Source organism: Mytilus edulis, chromosome 8, assembly GCF_963676685.1.
Source record: "Mytilus edulis chromosome 8, xbMytEdul2.2, whole genome shotgun sequence".
In the NCBI taxonomy this organism is placed as follows: Eukaryota; Metazoa; Mollusca; class Bivalvia; order Mytilida; family Mytilidae; genus Mytilus; species Mytilus edulis.
This window is the reverse complement of record NC_092351.1, coordinates 67,978,228-67,999,062: the sequence shown is the minus strand read 5'-3', so window position 1 is coordinate 67,999,062 and position 20,835 is coordinate 67,978,228. Positions and strand designations below refer to the sequence as shown.

At 31.5% G+C, this 20,835-nt stretch overlaps 1 protein-coding gene across 1 annotated transcript in view; it reads right to left on the bottom strand.

Moving 5' to 3' along the window:
* LOC139486844 (large ribosomal subunit protein bL9m-like) overlaps positions 1–20,835 on the bottom strand; it is a 50,338-nt gene that overhangs the window by 16,745 nt on the left and 12,758 nt on the right. The window contains exons 3-4 of the mRNA XM_071271908.1: positions 7,138–7,294; positions 1,271–1,395 (exon numbers count right to left, since the gene is read on the bottom strand). Of these exons, the coding sequence (XP_071128009.1) occupies positions 1,271–1,395; positions 7,138–7,294 (282 nt within the window). The remainder of the gene's footprint in view (positions 1–1,270; positions 1,396–7,137; positions 7,295–20,835) is intronic.

Genomic DNA, 20,835 nt, shown 5'->3' with positions numbered 1-20,835 from the left:
ACAGAAAAAGGAGAGAAAAATCATGCCAGGCACAGGGGTTTCATTATCTTTCATGTTGACCGGTACATTCCTATTTGTAGGTGGTACTTTTCAATGTATTCAATGAACATCTTATGTAAAAATTCCTGAATTCAGGCGGTACTTATCAGTAGCATAGGAGGGTAAAAGTACTTGGTACCGCCTCCTAATGAATGGCCTGCAGGCATATGTTGCATTGGATTACAGTAGTTTTAATAAATATTTATATGACAGATATCATGGAAAACATAAACTGATCATGAATGTGGCAGAGGAGTTAATAGTAAGCATTATCTACTTAAGAGTTATAATTAGTCATATGCCACTAAAAACTATTGCAGCAAAATGCAATGAGTGTGTAGGTAAAGGTAATACCTTTGACTAGCTTGCCTGCTAGCTGGACCGTGAAGTCATAACAAGGTAAAGTAGATTACCCTCCTTTCGGAGTAGTCTAGTTGGCCAAACGATGAAAGAAAAGCTCCAAGGGATTGTACAGGAAGGCTCTGAGCGATTGTACAGTAAACTTGCAAGCAATTGTAGTCAATAAAAATATCTGACATGGAAAAAATGAATATATTTGGATTTCTATTGGAACAATGGCTTTGAAACTTTCAGACAGGTAAGACTATATATCAGAAAAGGTACATGTGAAAATTCAGGTAGCAAACATTGATTTTTTTATGTTTATTTGACATTTTTTATCACTGTTGTGTGACAATTTTGATCATTTCACACAGAGCTCCACCATTCTAAGGAAAACGTTTGGATGCATATATCTTTCTTATTATTTTATTGGTTCATATTTACACAAAGAATGTTTTAGCTACCAAAACTTGAAGCAGAAACGTTATATAGTAACATAAGAGTTCATCAAAGTTTCCATCAAGCAACTTGTTATTTTGTAAATGTTGGAGCCCCACTTGACAGTCGCCCGAATGACCAAATTATTAGAAAACTGTACAGTTTCTTTCGCACACTGTGGTACAGGTGAACCATGAATTAAAATGTTCCACGAATAAAATATTTTCAATAGGCTATGTATACAGAGATTGGCAAAACCAAGAAATCAAATATCCCGAATATGCAAGATTTTCAGTTGTAGTTCACCAAGCCAAGGTTGTATGCAAAATGTTGGCAAAATCTGCAACATAGCCCATTTACTGTTCCTTAACCATAAAACAAAATTTTCAAAGACACTTTATCTACATAATTATAAGGTTGTTTTTCTATAAGATAAGAAACCTGCATTTACCTCAAGTCTCTGTTGGACTTCAGCAATGTTCTCTGGTGTGGGATAAAGTGCATGTCCCAATGGCAATAATGAGTTTCTAAAAATAGATCTTTTCACCATTACAACTTGGCCCGGGTATCCTACACCTGTAAATGATTTTATTTTAACATTATTGTTATCTATAACAAAACGTTAGCTGATAATTAATAATCTGAAAAAGAACATAAATTCTAGTTTAACCTACAGTGTACAATCTTATTATCATGGAATTAAAAGTCCCAATAGAACCTTATTGCTCAGTAAACAATACATTTTTTTAAACAAAAGGTATCACTGTGATGGGTCAATGTATAGTTTTGTTTAAATAGTTCAGGCTGTTTAAAGCAAAAAGTTTTTGGCTTCATTATCCAATAAGTTCCATTGCTTACTATGGATTCATTATAATTCATTAGGTATGCATTTTCATGGATTTCCTGGGTGCAGGTGAACCACTAAATTAAATGTTCAACGAATAATAAATTTTCTATAGGATTGTATGCACACCACTGAATTAAACATACACAAACAAGTTTTCCTTAATCAATGGAAATTGGTACCAAAGAGAACTAGAGGCTCTAAAGAGCCTGTATCACTCACCTTGGTCTATGATCATACTACACAAAGGACATACACATGATACATAATAGATGAGAATAGAATTCATAAGAAAATTATGTTTTGGTGATGATGATGTTTTTGTCAATCTTACTTTACTGAACATTCTTGCTGTTTTCAATTTTCTCTATCTATAATGAAATTGGCTCAGTACTTTCAAAGGATAATATTTTGTAAAAGTTTACAAAAATTTACAGAAATTTACAAAATTGTTTAAAATTTACAATAAACCCTTAAGGGGTCAATTGACTGTATTGGTCAAGTTGACTTATTTGTAGATCTTACTTTGCTATACATAACTGTTGTTTACAGTTTATCTTTATCTAAGATAATATTGAAGATAATAACCAAAAACTGCAAAATTTTCTTAAAATTACCAATTCAGGGGCAGGAACCCAACAACAGGTTGCCTGATTTGTCTGAAAATTTCAGGGCAGTTAGATCTTGACTAAATACACATATTTAAATGAATAAGATTTGCTCTAAAAGCTTTGAATTCAGAGATAATAGCCAAAAATTGCATTCTACCCCTATGTAATATTTTTAGCCATGTCAGCCATCTTGGTTCACGGAAGAAGGTCATTGGACACATTATTGAAACTACATACCCTTAAGATGATGGTTGCCAAGTTTGGTTAAATTTGTCCCAGTAGTTTCAGAGGAGAAGTTTTTTTAAAAAGATTAATAAAATTTTAGAAAAATGGTTAAAAACAGACTACAAAGGGCAAAAACTCCTTAATGGGTCAACAGATAATTTTGGTCATGTTGACCTATTTGTATATCTTACTTTGCTGAACATTATTGCTGTTTACAGTTTATCTTTATCTTTTATAATATTCAAGATAAAAACAAAAAACTGCAAAATTTCCTTCAAATTACTAATTCGGAGGCAGCAACCCAATATCGGGTTGTCCGATTTGTCTGAAAATTTCAGGGCAGATAGATCTTGACCTGATTAACAAATTTCCCTTACCATATTTGTTCTTAATGGTCTGATTTCACAGATATAAGCCAAAATCTACATTTTACCCCTATGTTCTATTTTTAGCCATGGCGGCCATCTTGGTTGGTTGGCCAGGTCATCGGACACATTTTTCGAACTAGATAGCCCAAGGATGATTGTGGCCAAGTTTGGTTAAATTTGGTAGAGAAGTTTCAGAGGAGAAGATTTTTTAAAAAGATTACTTAAATTATAGAAAAATGGTTAAAAATTTACTATAAAGGGCAATAACTCCTTAAGGGGTCAACTGACAATTTGGTCATGTGATCTTACTTTGCTGAACATTATTGTTGTCTACAGTTTATCTCTATCTTTTATAATAATCAAGATATTAACCAACCAGATGCTCTGCAGGGCGTAGCTTTATACGACCGCAGAGGTTGAACCCTGAACGGTTAGGGCAAGTATGGACACAACATTCAAGCTGGATTCAGCTCTAAATTTGGATTGTGATTAAATAGTTGACACAGCATAGGTTTCTGACACAGAATAAATGTGTTCTAATGAACTTAATTTTTTTGTTTCTCTTAGAGCAATTCACTATGCTGTTGAATATTAATCCTCTCAAAAAAATGTTTGAAGAAATTTTCTTTTTTATTTATGAAATTTCAAATGAGAAAAATTGAACCCAATTTTTTTAATCACATCCCCCTTTCCCTTATTCCAAAACTAATCTCAATTAAAATTTCTAATGGAGTTTGCAACAATAACTACTCATTTAAATATATCATAAAATATTAAGATGTAAAAAAACTGCTTGTTATCACTGAATGGTAAAGATTATTTTAATTTATCAGTTGGTAGTAAAAAGTGAATATACATTGTATATTGTATATAACAAAGATTTAAGTTGATTCTGGACAAAGAAAGATAACTCCAATTAAAAAAAAATCTTGCTATTGCACAATATTTTGCAATTAGATATTTCTTGCTTACTATTCTGGACAAAGAAAGATAACTCTAATTAAAAAAAATTTGATATTTCACAATATTGTGCAATTAGATATTTCTTGCCATTGCGCAATACTGTGCAATTGAAAAGACTTGCTATTGCACAATACTTAATATAATAATTTTAGATCCTGATTTGGACCAACTTGAAAACTGGGCCCATAATAAAAAATCTAAGTACATTTTTGGATTCAGCATATCAAAGAACTTCAAGATTTCAATTTTTGTTAAAATCAGACTAAGTTTAATTTTGGACCCTTTGGACTTTAGTGTAGACCAATTTGAAAACAGGACCAAAAATGAAGAATCTACATACACAGTTAGATTTGGTATATCAAAGAACCCCATTTATTCAATTTTTGATGAAATCAAACAAAGTTTAATTTTGGACCCCGATTTGGACCAACTTGAAAACTGGGCCAATAATCAAGAATCTAAGTACATTTTTAGATTCAGCATATCAAAGAACCTAACTGATTCATTTTTTGTCAAAATCAAACTAAGTTTAATTTTGGACCCTTTGGACCTTAATGTAGACCAATTTGAAAACGGGACCAAAAGTTAAGAATCTACATACACAGTCATATATATTGACAGTTAGATTCAGCATATCAAAGAACCCCAAATATTCAATTTTGATGAAATCAAACAAAAGTTTAATTTTGGACCCTTTGGGCCCCTTATTATGTTGGGACCAAAACTCCCAAAATCAAACCCAACCTTTCTTTTATGGTCATAAACCTTGTGTTTAAATTTCATAGATTTCTATTTACCTATACTAACGTTATGGTGCGAAAACCAAGAAAAATGCTTATTTGGGTCCCTTTTTGGCCCCTAATTCCTAAACTGTTGGGACCTAAACTCCCAAAATCAATACCAACCTTCCTTTTGTAGTCATTAACATTGTGTTTAAATTTCATTGATTTCTATTTACTTAAACTAATGTTATTGTGCGAAAACCAAGAATAATGCTTATTTGGGCCCTTTTTTGGCCCCTAATTCCTAAACTGTTGAGACCAAAACTCCCAAAATCAATCCCAACCGTTCTTTTGTGGTCATAAACCTTGTGTCAAAATTTCATAGATTTCTATTAACTTAAACTAAAGTTATAGTGCGAAAACCAAGAAATACCAAGACGACGCCGACGCCAACGTGATAGCAATATACGACGAAAATTTTTTCAAAATTTGCGGTCGTATAAAAACTGCAAAATTTTCTTAAAATTACTAATTTCGATGGCAGCAACCCAACAACAGGTTGTCTGATTTGTCTGAAAATTTCAGGGCAGATAGATGTTGACCTGATAATCAATTTTACCCCCCATGTCAGATTTGCTCTAAATGCTTTGGTTTCAGAGATATTAGCCAAAATCTACATTTTACCCCTATGTTCTATTTTTAGCCATGTCGGCCATCTTGGTTAAACTAGATACCCCAAGGATGATTGTGGCCAAGTTTAGTTAAATTTGGCCCAATAGTTTCTGAGGAAAAGATTTTTGTAACGACGGACTATGGACACCGGACGCCAAGTGATGAGAAAATCCACAGTAATTATGTTCTAAATAGGATAATACCAGACATAGCTGAAGTAACCACAAATTTGTAAATGAGTATTATAAACTTTCTTTTGTTGAATCAAGCATAAGTCTAAGGAACGATATACAGATTTTGAAGCAATTCTTAATTTAAGTCTGTACTTAAAGCAATATTTTTCATAAAAAAAATAGTTTTATTTGAATAATTTGTTTGTGCTAACATGTGATTTTATACATTTATGTGTGTAATTTTTAAATTTACTTTATGTGTACTGTGAACTCATTAGTTTTCGAAGATATTTGATTTTGTGCTTTACTTAGGTCAGTAGAAAATTGTACTTAATTGAACATTTGAATTTGTGGTTCACCTGTAACCATGTAATCAACAATAATGAATCCATATTACTACAATACAGAACCCCAGTGCATATATGGGTAAATCCTTTCATTATCATTACTTTGTATGACATTCTTGTATGAAAGGTACCCAAAAGTAGAGCGATTCGTATTAGTAACAAGAGGCAATCACAACGACAGCAAACCGGATTTATTAACATTTATTTGTGTCCTGGCAATATCACAAGAACCATAACTGATGAATGCTGAAAGTGAAAATCGTCAATATCAAATTTGACCTCCATTTTGTAGTCAGTATCAACATATTAAAATTTGAAAAGCTTAGATTGAATGGTTCATTAGTAAATGCAACAACGTGAATAAAAACACCATTTTACAATCTTTCAAGAACCATAACTCCTGAACGGTAAAAGTCAAAATCGTCATTATTGAACTTGACCTCTATTTTGTCATCAGTAACAACATATAAAAATTTCAAAAGCTTTGGTTGAATGTTTTATGAGAAAATGCACGGACACAACTGGAAACACCATTTTTCAATCTTTCAAGAACCATAACTCCTGAACGGTATAAGTCAAAATCGTCATTATTGAACTTGACCTCCATTTTGTCATCAGTAACAATATATTAAAATTTGGGAAGCTTTGGTAGAACAGTTCATGCGTAAATGCATGGACAAGACTGGAAACTCCATTTTTCAATCTTTCAAGAACCATAACTCCTGAACCATAAAAGTCAAAATCGTCATTATTGAACTTGACCTCCATTTTGTCATCAGTAACAACATATTAAAATTTGGGAAGCTTTGGTAGAACAGTTCATGCGTAAATGCACGGACACGACTGGAAACTCCATTTTTCAATCTTTCAAGAACCATAACTCCTGAACGGTAAAAGTCAAAATCGCCATTATTGAACTTGACCTTCATTTAGTTGTCAGTAACAACATATTTAAATTTTAAAAGCTTTGGTTGAATGGTTCATGAGTTAATGCCCGCCCGCCCGCCGTACATCCCCAAATCAATAACCGACATTTTTGTCACAAAAATCCGGTTAAAAAGTAAGATATACACAGGTAACCCCAGGTAGTGCTATAATCTACAGAAACGACCAGTGACTTTAAGTAACAATCATAATGAGGCCCAATCCTAATTATATTCAAGGGTTAAACATGTTAAAGTAAAAGTTGAATAATTCTATTAAGTTGAAAAGGGCTTTTGTTGTCCTAAGGTTACTTTCACTTGCCCAATGTAATCAGGATTTGACAGTAAAGGTTATCTGCAACTGCTGAACATAAACCATAAAAAATAAGATATATTTTTGTAAAGTGTCCCCAAATAATCATTGATTTGGTGTTGTAGTTTAAGATGACAGATTTAATCGTATGACTTACCATCAACTACTTTAGTCAGAAGGCATTCTATATCAGGCAGTGAAATCTGATGTTTGTTTTCTTTCAGTTTTATCACATCATATTTTTGGTCAAATATGGGATTACTTCCCCTTCTACGCTCAGGTGTGTAGTTCTCATGATCAAAAACACAGGTACTCTGAAATGCAAAATAGTTAAAAATCTATCACATGATTACAATATGAAAGCTAACAATTATGAATTACAGTTTCTCTCCATCTTTTTTTAGTTTTTGTCCAAAACAAACATAAGGGGAAACAAATAGTCACTAAAGTGCAGTCACCTCTAAAAAAAGAGTCTAGTAATGATTTTTACAAATTTTAGTCATTTGTAAATATTGTCTTGCTGATCTTTTTTGCTAGTTAAAGTGTCTATCATATGCAGCATGGCTTCTCTTGATCTATGAAATAACAGCAACAACAGTCGAATCCATACAAAATAAATTGGGACCGGTGTCATATGGTATTTTGAACCCCCTAAAAAGTGAACCCGGGGTCAAAATACCATGCGGTAAAATGACCCCGGGGTCATTATACCGCATGGTATTTTGACCCCGGGGTCATTTTTCACATATGGTATTTTGAACCCCCCTGCGGTATATTGAACCCCCCTGTTTTTGATAAATAGTATTGCAGATAATCTAATTTACAATTTATTGGCTATCATTTTTTTTTATTTGTGGTTTTAAGTAGGGGGTTCAATATACCGCAGGGGGGTCAAAATACCATGGCTAAGTAAAATTTTCAAAATATCTTTTCCAGTATATTAAATACATACAAACTTCTTATTGGAGAATTATAACTATGTTAAGGAGTCAGAATAGCTTGAATTTTTGAAATTCAAGGTCTATAGTAGGGGGTTCAATATACCGCAGGGGGGTCAAAATACCATGGCTAAGTAAAATTTTCAAAATATCTTTTCCAGTTTATTAAATACATACAAACTACTTATTGGAGTATTTTAACTATGTTAAGGAGTTAGAATAGCTTGAATTTTTTAAATTCAAGGTCTATAGTAGGGGGTTCAATATACCGCAGGGGGGTCAAAATACCATGGCTAAGTAAAATTTTCAAAATATCTTTTCCAGTATATCAAATACATACAAACTTCTTATTGGAGTATTATAACTATGTAAAGGAGTTAGAATAGCTTGAATTTTTGAAATTCAAGGTCTATAGTAGGGGGTTCAATATACCGCAGGGGGGTCAAAATACCATGGCTAAGTAAAATTTTCAAAATATCTTTTCCAGTTTATTAAATACATACAAACTACTTATTGGAGTATTATAACTATGTTAAGGAGTTAGAATAGCTTGAATTTTTGAAATTCAAGGTCTATAGTAGGGGGTTCAATATACCGCAGGGGGGTCAAAATACCATGGCTAAGTAAAATTTTCAAAATATCTTTTCCAGTTTATTAAATACATACAAACTACTTATTGGAGTATTTTAACTATGTTAAGGAGTTAGAATAGCTTGAATTTTTTAAATTCAAGGTCTAAAGTAGGGGGTTCAATATACCGCAGGGGGGTCAAAATACCATGGCTATCTAAAATTTTCAAAATATCTTTTCCAGTTTATTAAATACATACAAACTACTTATTGGAGTATTTTAACTATGTTAAGAAGTTAGAATAGCTTGAATTTTTAAAATTCAAGGTCTATAGTAGGGGGTTCAATATACCGCAGGGGGGTCAAAATACCATGGCTAAGTAAAATTTTCAAAATATCTTTTCCAGTATATTAAATACATACAAACTTCTTATTGGAGAATTATAACTATGTTAAGGAGTCAGAATAGCTTGAATTTTTGAAATTCAAGGTCTATAGTAGGGGGTTCAATATACCGCAGGGGGGTCAAAATACCATGGCTAAGTAAAATTTTCAAAATATCTTTTCCAGTTTATTAAATACATACAAACTACTTATTGGAGTATTTTAACTATGTTAAGGAGTTAGAATAGCTTGAATTTTTTAAATTCAAGGTCTATAGTAGGGGGTTCAATATACCGCAGGGGGGTCAAAATACCATGGCTAAGTAAAATTTTCAAAATATCTTTTCCAGTATATCAAATACATACAAACTTCTTATTGGAGTATTATAACTATGTAAAGGAGTTAGAATAGCTTGAATTTTTGAAATTCAAGGTCTATAGTAGGGGGTTCAATATACCGCAGGGGGGTCAAAATACCATGGCTAAGTAAAATTTTCAAAATATCTTTTCCAGTTTATTAAATACATACAAACTACTTATTGGAGTATTATAACTATGTTAAGGAGTTAGAATAGCTTGAATTTTTGAAATTCAAGGTCTATAGTAGGGGGTTCAATATACCGCAGGGGGGTCAAAATACCATGGCTAAGTAAAATTTTCAAAATATCTTTTCCAGTTTATTAAATACATACAAACTACTTATTGGAGTATTTTAACTATGTTAAGGAGTTAGAATAGCTTGAATTTTTTAAATTCAAGGTCTAAAGTAGGGGGTTCAATATACCGCAGGGGGGTCAAAATACCATGGCTATCTAAAATTTTCAAAATATCTTTTCCAGTTTATTAAATACATACAAACTACTTATTGGAGTATTTTAACTATGTTAAGAAGTTAGAATAGCTTGAATTTTTAAAATTCAAGGTCTATAGTAGGGGGTTCAATATACCGCAGGGGGGTCAAAATACCATGGCTAAGTAAAATTTTCAAAATATCTTTTCCAGTTTATTAAATACATACAAACTACTTATTGGAGTATTTTAACTATGTTAAGGAGCTAGAATAGCTTGAATTTTTTAAATTCAAGGTCTATAGTAGGGGTTCAATATACCGCAGGGGGGTCAAAATACCATGGCTAAGTAAAATTTTCGAAATATCTTTTCCAGTTTATTAAATACATACAAACTACTTATTGGAGTATTTTAACTATGTTAAGGAGTTAGAATAGCTTGAATTTTTGAAATTCAAGGTCTATAGTAGGGGGTTCAATATACCGCAGGGGGGTCAAAATACCATGGCTAAGTAAAATTTTCAAAATATCTTTTCCAGTATATCAAATACATACAAACTTCTTATTGGAGTATTATAACTATGTAAGGAGTTAGAATAGCTTGAAATTTTGAAATTCAAGGTCTATAGTAGGGGGTTCAATATACCGCAGGGGGGTCAAAATACCATGGCTAAGTAAAATTTTCAAAATATCTTTTCCAGTTTATTAAATACATACAAACTACTTATTGGAGTATTTTAACTATGTTAAGGAGTTAGAATAGCTTGAATTTTTGAAATTCAAGGTCTATAGTAGGGGGTTCAATATACCGCAGGGGGGTCAAAATACCATGGCTAAGTAAAATTTTCAAAATATCTTTTCCAGTTTATTAAATACATACAAACTACTTATTGGAGTATTTTAACTATGTTAAGGAGTTAGAATAGCTTGAATTTTTGAAATTCAAGGTCTATAGTAGGGGGTTCAATATACCGCAGGGGGGTCAAAATACCATGGCTAAGTAAAATTTTCAAAATATCTTTTCCAGTTTATTAAATACATACAAACTACTTATTGGAGTATTTTAACTATGTTAAGGAGTTAGAATAGCTTGAATTTTTGAAATTCAAGGTCTATAGTAGGGGTTCAATATACCGCAGGGGGGTCAAAATACCATGGCTAAGTAAAATTTTCAAAATATCTTTTCCAGTTTATTAAATACATACAAACTACTTATTGGAGTATTTTAACTATGTTAAGGAGTTAGAATAGCTTGAATTTTTAAAATTCAAGGTCTATAGTAGGGGGTTCAATATACCGCAGGGGGGTCAAAATACCATGGCTAAGTAAAATTTTCAAAATATCTTTTCCAGTTTATTAAATACATACAAACTACTTATTGGAGTATTTTAACTATGTTAAGGAGTTAGAATAGCTTGAATTTTTTAAATTCAAGGTCTATAGTAGGGGTTCAATATACCGCAGGGGGGTCAAAATACCATGGCTAAGTAAAATTTTCGAAATATCTTTTCCAGTTTATTAAATACATACAAACTACTTATTGGAGTATTTTAACTATGTTAAGGAGTTAGAATAGCTTGAATTTTTGAAATTCAAGGTCTATAGTAGGGGGTTCAATATACCGCAGGGGGGTCAAAATACCATGGCTAAGTAAAATTTTCAAAATATCTTTTCCAGTATATCAAATACATACAAACTTCTTATTGGAGTATTATAACTATGTAAGGAGTTAGAATAGCTTGAAATTTTGAAATTCAAGGTCTATAGTAGGGGGTTCAATATACCGCAGGGGGGTCAAAATACCATGGCTAAGTAAAATTTTCAAAATATCTTTTCCAGTTTATTAAATACATACAAACTACTTATTGGAGTATTTTAACTATGTTAAGGAGTTAGAATAGCTTGAATTTTTGAAATTCAAGGTCTATAGTAGGGGGTTCAATATACCGCAGGGGGGTCAAAATACCATGGCTAAGTAAAATTTTCAAAATATCTTTTCCAGTTTATTAAATACATACAAACTACTTATTGGAGTATTTTAACTATGTTAAGGAGTTAGAATAGCTTGAATTTTTGAAATTCAAGGTCTATAGTAGGGGGTTCAATATACCGCAGGGGGGTCAAAATACCATGGCTAAGTAAAATTTTCAAAATATCTTTTCCAGTTTATTAAATACATACAAACTACTTATTGGAGTATTTTAACTATGTTAAGGAGTTAGAATAGCTTGAATTTTTGAAATTCAAGGTCTATAGTAGGGGTTCAATATACCGCAGGGGGGTCAAAATACCATGGCTAAGTAAAATTTTCAAAATATCTTTTCCAGTTTATTAAATACATACAAACTACTTATTGGAGTATTTTAACTATGTTAAGGAGTTAGAATAGCTTGAATTTTTGAAATTCAAGGTCTATAGTAGGGGGTTCAATATACTGCAGGGGGGTCAAAATACCATGGCTAAGTAAAATTTTCAAAATATCTTTTCCAGTTTATTAAATACATACAAACTACTTATTGGAGTATTTTAACTATGTTAAGGAGTTAGAATAGCTTGAATTTTTTAAATTCAAGGTCTAAAGTAGGGGGTTCAATATACCGCAGGGGGGTCAAAATACCATGGCTAAGTAAAATTTTCAAAATATCTTTTCCAGTTTATTAAATACATACAAACTACTTATTGGAGTATTTTAACTATGTTAAGGAGTTAGAATAGCTTGAATTTTTCAAATTCAAGGTCTATAATAGGGGTTCAATATACCGCAGGGGGGTCAAAATACCATGGCTAAGTAAAATTTTCACATATCTTTTGCAGTATATCAAATACATACAAACTTCTTATTGGAGTATTATAACTATGTTAAGGAGTTAGAATAGCTTGAAATTTTGAACCCTTTACTATAGACAATTCTAAAAAATCTGGCAATTTTAACTCTTATATGTAGTTAATATACACACACAAGTAGTTTGTATGTATTAAACTTGCTGGAAAAGTTAACCCTCACTCTAGACCTTTTATTTAAAAAGTTCTGGCATTTCTAACTTTTTTATGGTAATAAGTATTGTGTTTAAGTTTCATAAAATTTGGTTATTGAGTTAGAGAACGGAAACAAAAAATTCAGCATTTTTTCCATCTGTAAAGGGACATAACTCTAGAACAGTTAAAATTTATTAGATTTAAATACAAGGTATCAAAGACAGACTTGAAACGACTCTCAGAGACCCAAAATATAACAAAATCAGTAAGGCTGGAATCCAATCTGGGCAAAATGCTCCACAATAACTGCATTAGATCTGAAGCAGAAAGTATTCCTCATCACAGAGACAAATTGGCAACACCTGTACTGGTAGACAGGGTTTAGACATTTCCAACAATGGTCAAAGGTAACACCAAAAGAGCAGCATGGTGCAGTCAAAACAAGACATGTAAACTAGAGGCTCTAAAAACCTGTGTCGCTCACCTTAATCTATGAAACAAAGGACACAGATGGATTCATGACAAAATTGTGTTTTGGTGATGGTGATGTGTTTGTGGATCTTACTTTACTGAACATTCTTGCTGCTTATAATTATCTCTATCTATAATGAACTTGGCCCAGTAGTTACAGTGGAAAATGTTAGTAAAAATTTACAAATTTTATGTAAATTGTTAAAAATTTAATATAAAGGGCAATAACTCCTTAGGGGGTCAATTGACCATTTTGGTCATGTTGACCTATTTTTAGGTCTTACTTTGCTGTTTACAGTTTATCTCTATCTATAATAATATTCAAGATAATAACCAAAAAAAACCAAAATTTCCTTAAAATTACCAATTCAGGGGCAGCAACCTAACAACAGGTTGTCTGATTCATCTGAAATTTTCAGGGCAGATAGATGTTGACCGGATTAACAATTTTCTTCCCGTCAGATTTGCTCTAAATGCTTTGGATTTTGAGATATAAGCCAAAAACTGCATTTTACCCCTATGTTATATTTTTAGCCATGGTGGCCATCTTGGTTAGTTGGCCTGGTCACCGGAAACATTTTTTAAACTAGATACCCCAATGATGATTGTGGCCTTATTTGGTTTAATTTGGCCTAGTAGTTTCAGAGAAGAAGATTTTTGTAAAAGATTACTAAGATTTACGAAAAATGGTTAAAATTTACTATAAAGGGCAATACCACCTAAAGGGGTCAACTGACCATTTTGGTCATGTTGACTAATTTGTAAATCTCACTTTGCTGAACAATATTGCTGTTTACAGTTTATCTCTATCTATAATAGTATTCAAGATAATAAAAAAAAAAAAAAAAAATTCCTTAAAATTACCGATTCAGGGGCAGCAACCTAACAACGGGTTGTCCGATTCATCTGAAAATTTTAGGGCAGATAGATCCTGACCTGATAAACAATTTTACCCATTGTCAGATTTGCTCTAAATGTTTTAGTTTTTGAGTTATAAGCCAAAAACTGCATTTTACCCCTATGTTCTATTTTTAGCCATGGCAGCCATCTTGGTTGGTTGGCTGGGTCACCGGACACATTTAATAAATAAGATACCCCAATGATGATTGTGGCCAAGTTTGGTTTAATATGGCCCAGTAGTTTCAGAGGAGAAGATTTTTGTAAAAGTTAAAGATGACGACAGACGACGACTAAGGACGACGGAAGCCAAGTGATGAGAAAAGCTCACTAAATGGCCCTTTGGGCCAGGTGAGCTAAAAAGGAACAAAGAAAGGCAAAAGCAGTAGAGTCAAGTTGTCAAGGAGCATGGAAGAAGTGGAAAATGCCAGAAAGAAAGATCACATGGGCAGAGTTATGGAGGATGGAACCATTGAGAATATCATTCATGCTTAGATCAGTCTATGATACACTTCCTTCCCCTTCAAACTATCATCAATGGGGACTGATAGAAGAACCAGACTTCAAGTTGTGTGGAAAAAGAGGTACTTTTAAGTGAAACCGTTTGTAATTAATGACAGTTGTCTATCATTCTGTATATAAGGTATCAATTCTCTTGAGTAAAGAATTGGATAATAAAGTGTGGGAATCAACTTTCATATCAATACACATCTTGTACCATATTTTATTCAATAATAAATTACACAAGCATAAGATACTTATAAATACTTTCATAATTTGTATGCAAGTGTATATCTAAAATAAAGTAGCTGTTTTTTCTTAACTTAAGGACAAATTACATGCCAAAAGTTGGCAGTAGATGATTATCAAAGTGGTAGTCCAGTCAAAGTTATTTTACTGTCAAACTCATTGCAACAGAAAATGTTTGAGTTGTAATCTATAGCATTAAGCCCCAAATATACAAAGTCCCAAAAAATCTTACTTGAGGAAAACTCAAAATCAACATTTTTAATTTCTTATGGAAAGGAGTAGGTCCGCTAAGGACCGATTTTAGCCTCAAATTTCAGGTTCATCTAACGAACAATTATGGACACTTTTTAATCACCTAAGTGTATTTTTCAATTGATTCAATTAATTATGTGAAAGATTTTAACTGATTTAGTCATTACAAACCCTCTGATTCAAGCTTTAATATGAAAAATCTATCAAATTATTATTATATAAAATGCCAAAAAATGTCACTTTTCAGTTGTATTTTGTCAAAAATAAAAGTGGCCGCATCTGTGTTCATCCTCAACCTTTTTATATGTTATGTATTATCATCAAATACAACTTACATCTCAATATTATGAATGAACACTAATGCAGCCACTTTCATTTAAGACATACTTCAACTAACGAACAGCTCCAAAAGTATAGTTAGTATACCCATTTTTGTTCAGTTTATATGTGCATATGTGCACAAACATGAGCATTATAGGAAACTATATTTCAGTGTGTATACATTTTGTAGATTTTGTAGTTAACCTGTGCTTAGTAAATTGTTGCTAGGGAGGCCAATGTCTTAGGATCTTAGGAAAGATTTAGAACAATCTTTCCAAAAATGGTGTTTAAAATTTCTGAAAGTCATGTTTTTTATAAGTTTACTTTATTTATATGTTTTGGAGTTAAGTGTGACATCCATTTTTTTCTGAACTATTACACATTTTTGTTCATGGGCCAGTTGTAGCCTGACACTAGGTGCCTGATTTTCTCAGTGTTGAAGACCCATTTAAGTGGCCTTGTGCTATTTTCACATTCCACATTTCTATTCTCAACTTTATAAAAACAACTAATTAGTTTCATGATATGTCTTCAACTTAAAATTCTGCAACATAATTCAGCATGACTTATAAATCAAAAACATCCATACCTAAGGTTGCTGACCAATACTTTCTCAAATTTATAAATTGTATAAAAAGTCTCACACAAGTGAACTTATGAATTAGAATATTATGTCTTTTATATATATAAAACGTCTGAATAATTGTCAACAATTTTTCCCACGAGAGCGCTGGATCATGACAAGTAACGGTACATATACACAATAAATAAATTATATAAACGCCTAACAAGTGTTCAAAACAACACCAATAACAAAAAAAGGAAACTATAATTGTTATTATTTATAAATATTTCGGATAAAAGATATCCTTCATCAGTATGATGTGATATTAAATGAATCATATCAGTCTACCTTGATTAAACTATAACAATCTGGAAATTTATACAATAAAAAAAGTCAAACCAAACATCAGTTAAGACACTTGTACCATTCTTAAAATTTCTTAAAACATGACATAGGTTATATGGCAAATAACAACAGAGACTGGAAATGTATGCTTCAAACAAAAATAAAATTGTGCGATATGAACTAGCACAATTCTAAAACTTTAACAGTGATGACAGTTATGATGTTACAAGAACGATTGCGTCAATAAAAATTCCAAATAATGAACAAGCACTGAACAATCTAAATTTGTAAACATTTTAAATTTGACAACGGTACAATAATTACAACAGAGGCTGCGTATTTAAACATCGCAAACAATAGGCCGTTAAAATATAATAAAAATAAATTTTGACTAAGGTAAACTAGCTGAACGTGGCTTGGTACTTTTACATCCCTCAAAAAATTAAGCAATTTTAATTGGTATATTCAACAAATTTATTTTTAAAGATGAGTAAGGTAAAGAAATAGAAACAGAGACTGAAGTAATAAGTAAAATAGCCAGAATGTGAAGCACTAAACGAAGTCGAACTACATCTTTTCATTAATCCCATTTAGTGCCAAAGTTTTTAATTTTTATATCCAAAATCTTTCCGGAGTGAGTCTATCATCCATCAAGTAGAGTTGTGGTCAATGATTGAAATGGTCAGTCGATTGAGATCTGCCTTAGTGTGGCCAGGGGATCTCAAATATCGACTGAGAGGGAGGTCTGGCTTGCATTGGTAATTGATGTCTTTTATATATATGACGCCCTTCAAGCAAAAACAACCTTATCACATTTGACGTCGTTATTGGTAGTTAACGCTAGAATGAAACATACAACCAAAAAATAAATTGCACGTTGAAATTGAGACATTTTTTTTTTAATTAAAAATATAACGTTATCCATGCGTGTTGAATAGTATATGCGTATAGTACATTGCTTCTGTAAAATAATGCCGTATTAACGATTCAAAATTTAAACATAGCATGATTTTAATTTTATGATATAATTCTATTAAAACTTTAAAAATTCTTGTTTTGACACAAATTGTACATGTATATTCTTATTGTCTTAAGTGGAATGATTGATAAACAATATTAAAAAAATCCCCACATCACTGAGTCTCATTAAGTCATAGTACCACGATGTGTGATGATGCAATACAATAAATGTATTAACCTTCAAATATATATAAACAATAACAATGTTACATATAAAAAAAATATATATTTTCTAAAAAAACACTTAAAAGTTATTTTCAGAAGCTAGATTTCTTTTATACTTTATGTACGGCAAGTTATTGTATGAAGAACACAAGAAAATAATTTAATATTTTGGAGAACATTATGCATGCCAAATGCAGGAAATCTTGTGATCGTTTGCTTAAGAGAAGTCAAGGACGACAGAGAAGAAAGTCTGTCTGAAAGTTTTGGTTTTTTCTTTTTGCCACGTTTTAATCCGCAATATTAACTTCTGTAGATAAAACAATAAATAAATTTGTTCAAATAAAAACATTCTGTGAGTATTTTATAATATCAAAAAGTTTGCAGTGCGTTTAAAACTGTTAGTATAAACATGTAGATGGAGCGCTAACAAATATCAGTTAATTCATTGTCTACACGCTTTTGAAGTTTACATAAATCTCCTACTAAAATCACCTATAGAGGTCCGGCCACTGATCTTTAAAGTGTGAAGGGATTGGAAATTGGAATTAACTCGGCACATACGACACAAAAACTTAAAAGTATAATGTTGGCAATAACCTACAATTCTGTTCTTTGGTCAGGTTGTTGTATTTTTGACACATTCTGCATTTCCTTTCTCGATTTTATTAAGGACAAGCTTTATTTCAATCTTTGTTTAGCATTTTCTAAAAGTAAACAAAGTAAATATTTTCTGCTTCCTTTCGAAAACAAATTCCTTTATTCTTAAATGGTCTGTGTGGTAGGCCCTGAAGAATCAAACCAACAAAGAAAGAAAGGAAAAGGAAGAAAATCATCAGTAATCATTAGAAAATACAGATGCTAGAGGCTTGAGGTATTCGAAAAATGATTGATTAACATTTTTTGATGCATACACAAGATCGTTTTAGCTGGTTAATCGCTGTTTCAATGTTGTCAAATATATATATAATATTTAGTGGTCTAAGTTCAATTTCTATTGTATTAATTTTCTTTGATTATGAATAAAATGAGATGTGGATATTGTTTGACTTAAATAATTGTTGACTTTGTTGAAATAATATGCAGCTTTAGTACAAAAGTTATACAATGACGAGTAGACAATGTTTTAATTGATTTTTGTGATTTAATGCTCAGAAGTCACTAACTGTATCATGTGTCGTGTAAATCTCTAAAATCACTAATAGATCAGGTTTACAAAATGAACTTTCAATGGTATGTTTTAACGCCATGTTATTTCAGAAACAGAAGAAAAAAACAGCAATAATGCAATGTTGCGTTAACTTTCTAAAAGTTGATGCTGGATATAAAAAAATATCTTTAAATAGGTGGCAATGACTAATTGAGGCAGCACAGGCTGAAAAAATGTACAACTAGATCACATCAAATAATCTTGTTGTTCTTCATATTTTTTTCAATCCTGAAATGTCATACTTTAGATATTAAAAAACTATCTATTTTACTTTTGAATAATATTGAAATACTCAAGTTGACTTCGAATGAATTTTTTCTGATAAGGGATATCCCGGCGAAACTTTTTATAATCATACATACACATAGTCGATATTTATGAGCAACAAGGAGAGATTGAGATTTCGCACTCGAGATATATTTGTAATGTTATTTAATAAAGTTTTCCAATGTCATTTTTCGTTTAAATCACTTTAGCTTAACGGCATTTAAGTTTGTTCTGTAAACATTTACATGTGTACATGCATATGTTTATTGCAAGAAATACATTTAAAATGGATGTTATTGCACACACAGCTGCAGCTTTGGTTTATCATTAAAAATGGCAAAAATAACTCGAGATTGGGGTTGTCTTGTTATATGTATCAACCAATTGGAACAGGATGAAAAAATAAGGCATATACTCTCTAAACGTGAACTATCCAAAGAAGGCAAAGACATGTATTTATTGGTTCAATTAAAATCAAAAGGCATAGATAAATCCTGTTCTAGATAGGAGAGCGAAAGCATACACAATTTGCATATACTTTTGACGACAGATAAGTTTGTCATGATGTATTTCTGTTACCCATGATTAGAGATTGTATTTAAAATCTTTGAGCAAACACATGAACATTAATAAAACTACCAAGAAAATATCGAAATTTTGATACACGTCCGAAAAATGCATTTTCATTTGAGGCCAAATTGAGGGAATTTCAAATATGGTACAATATTTGAAAAATTACGCTTTACACAGTTTACCACAAACAGTCCCTCCTAACAGAAATGACTCTGAACCTCAAATTGTGCTATCTTCTTGTGAATTTAAACAGTCGGGTTTTGACACATATGTATCAGGATTTCAGGCAAATGGAACTGGATGTAGATATAAGAAGATGTGGAATGAGTGCCAATTAAACAACTCTCCATCCAAGTCACAATTTATAAAAGTTAACCCTTATAGCTATATATAGGTCAAAGTAAGGTCTTAAACATGGAGCCTTTATAAACTAGATGTGTCCACTTAACAGAATGATCAAATATCTGGTTGCCTTGTTGTCCACGCATACTATTTGCATCTATGTATTCTGATGTGTGTTGTAGTTGTAAAAAAAAATATGAGTCTGTTACATTGGCACAAACAGATAAGAAAAAAAATGAAAGTTCCCAAAGTTACATACCACATATGTAAAAACAAGAGCTGTACAATAAATGGTTGTCAAAATCGCGCGCAAAAAAAAATATAGAAATTATAATCAATAAAGATTTTATTTTTAAATGTTCACTTTACACTTGAATTCGATCAAATTATTAGTTTGCCACTTCATACCCATCAAGCTTGATAAATATATTATTTATCCTGTAGAAAGGTTAAAGTTTTTGGTGTATGTATGGAAGTAAAATGAAAATAATAACAAATTTTTGGTTGATGAAGATGAAGCAATTTTAAGAGATTGTGCCAATACAAAGGGTCCAAACACAACAATGACTATGTTTGATCATACTATTGAGTGTTATGGTCTGAGTGAGGCTGAATACATTGTTTTAATTATTCTGGTACGTTATTTTCACTTTTATTTCTGTTGAGGTGGCTTTTAATAATAAATTCTTACCAATATGAATTATGAAAATAAGGAGATATGTTATAAGTAAGTAAGTAAGTAAGTAATTATTTATTATAGTGACATGTGTATCAGAACATACATTTATACAATTATATACATAGCAATTTGATATTTATACCCGGCCCCTTGGACCTATATGTCACTTTTGCAATATAATATCATATCCGAAAACGTAAAAGTTTACAAAATAAAAATACAGAATTAGACGTAAAGTTGTTTTTTCTATGAATGAAAGCTGAATTTACAAATTTTGCAGTTTGAATTTGATAGTATTTCAATAAATGGATAAGTTTTTCGCTGTTGTCACTAAAATTGTCTAATGC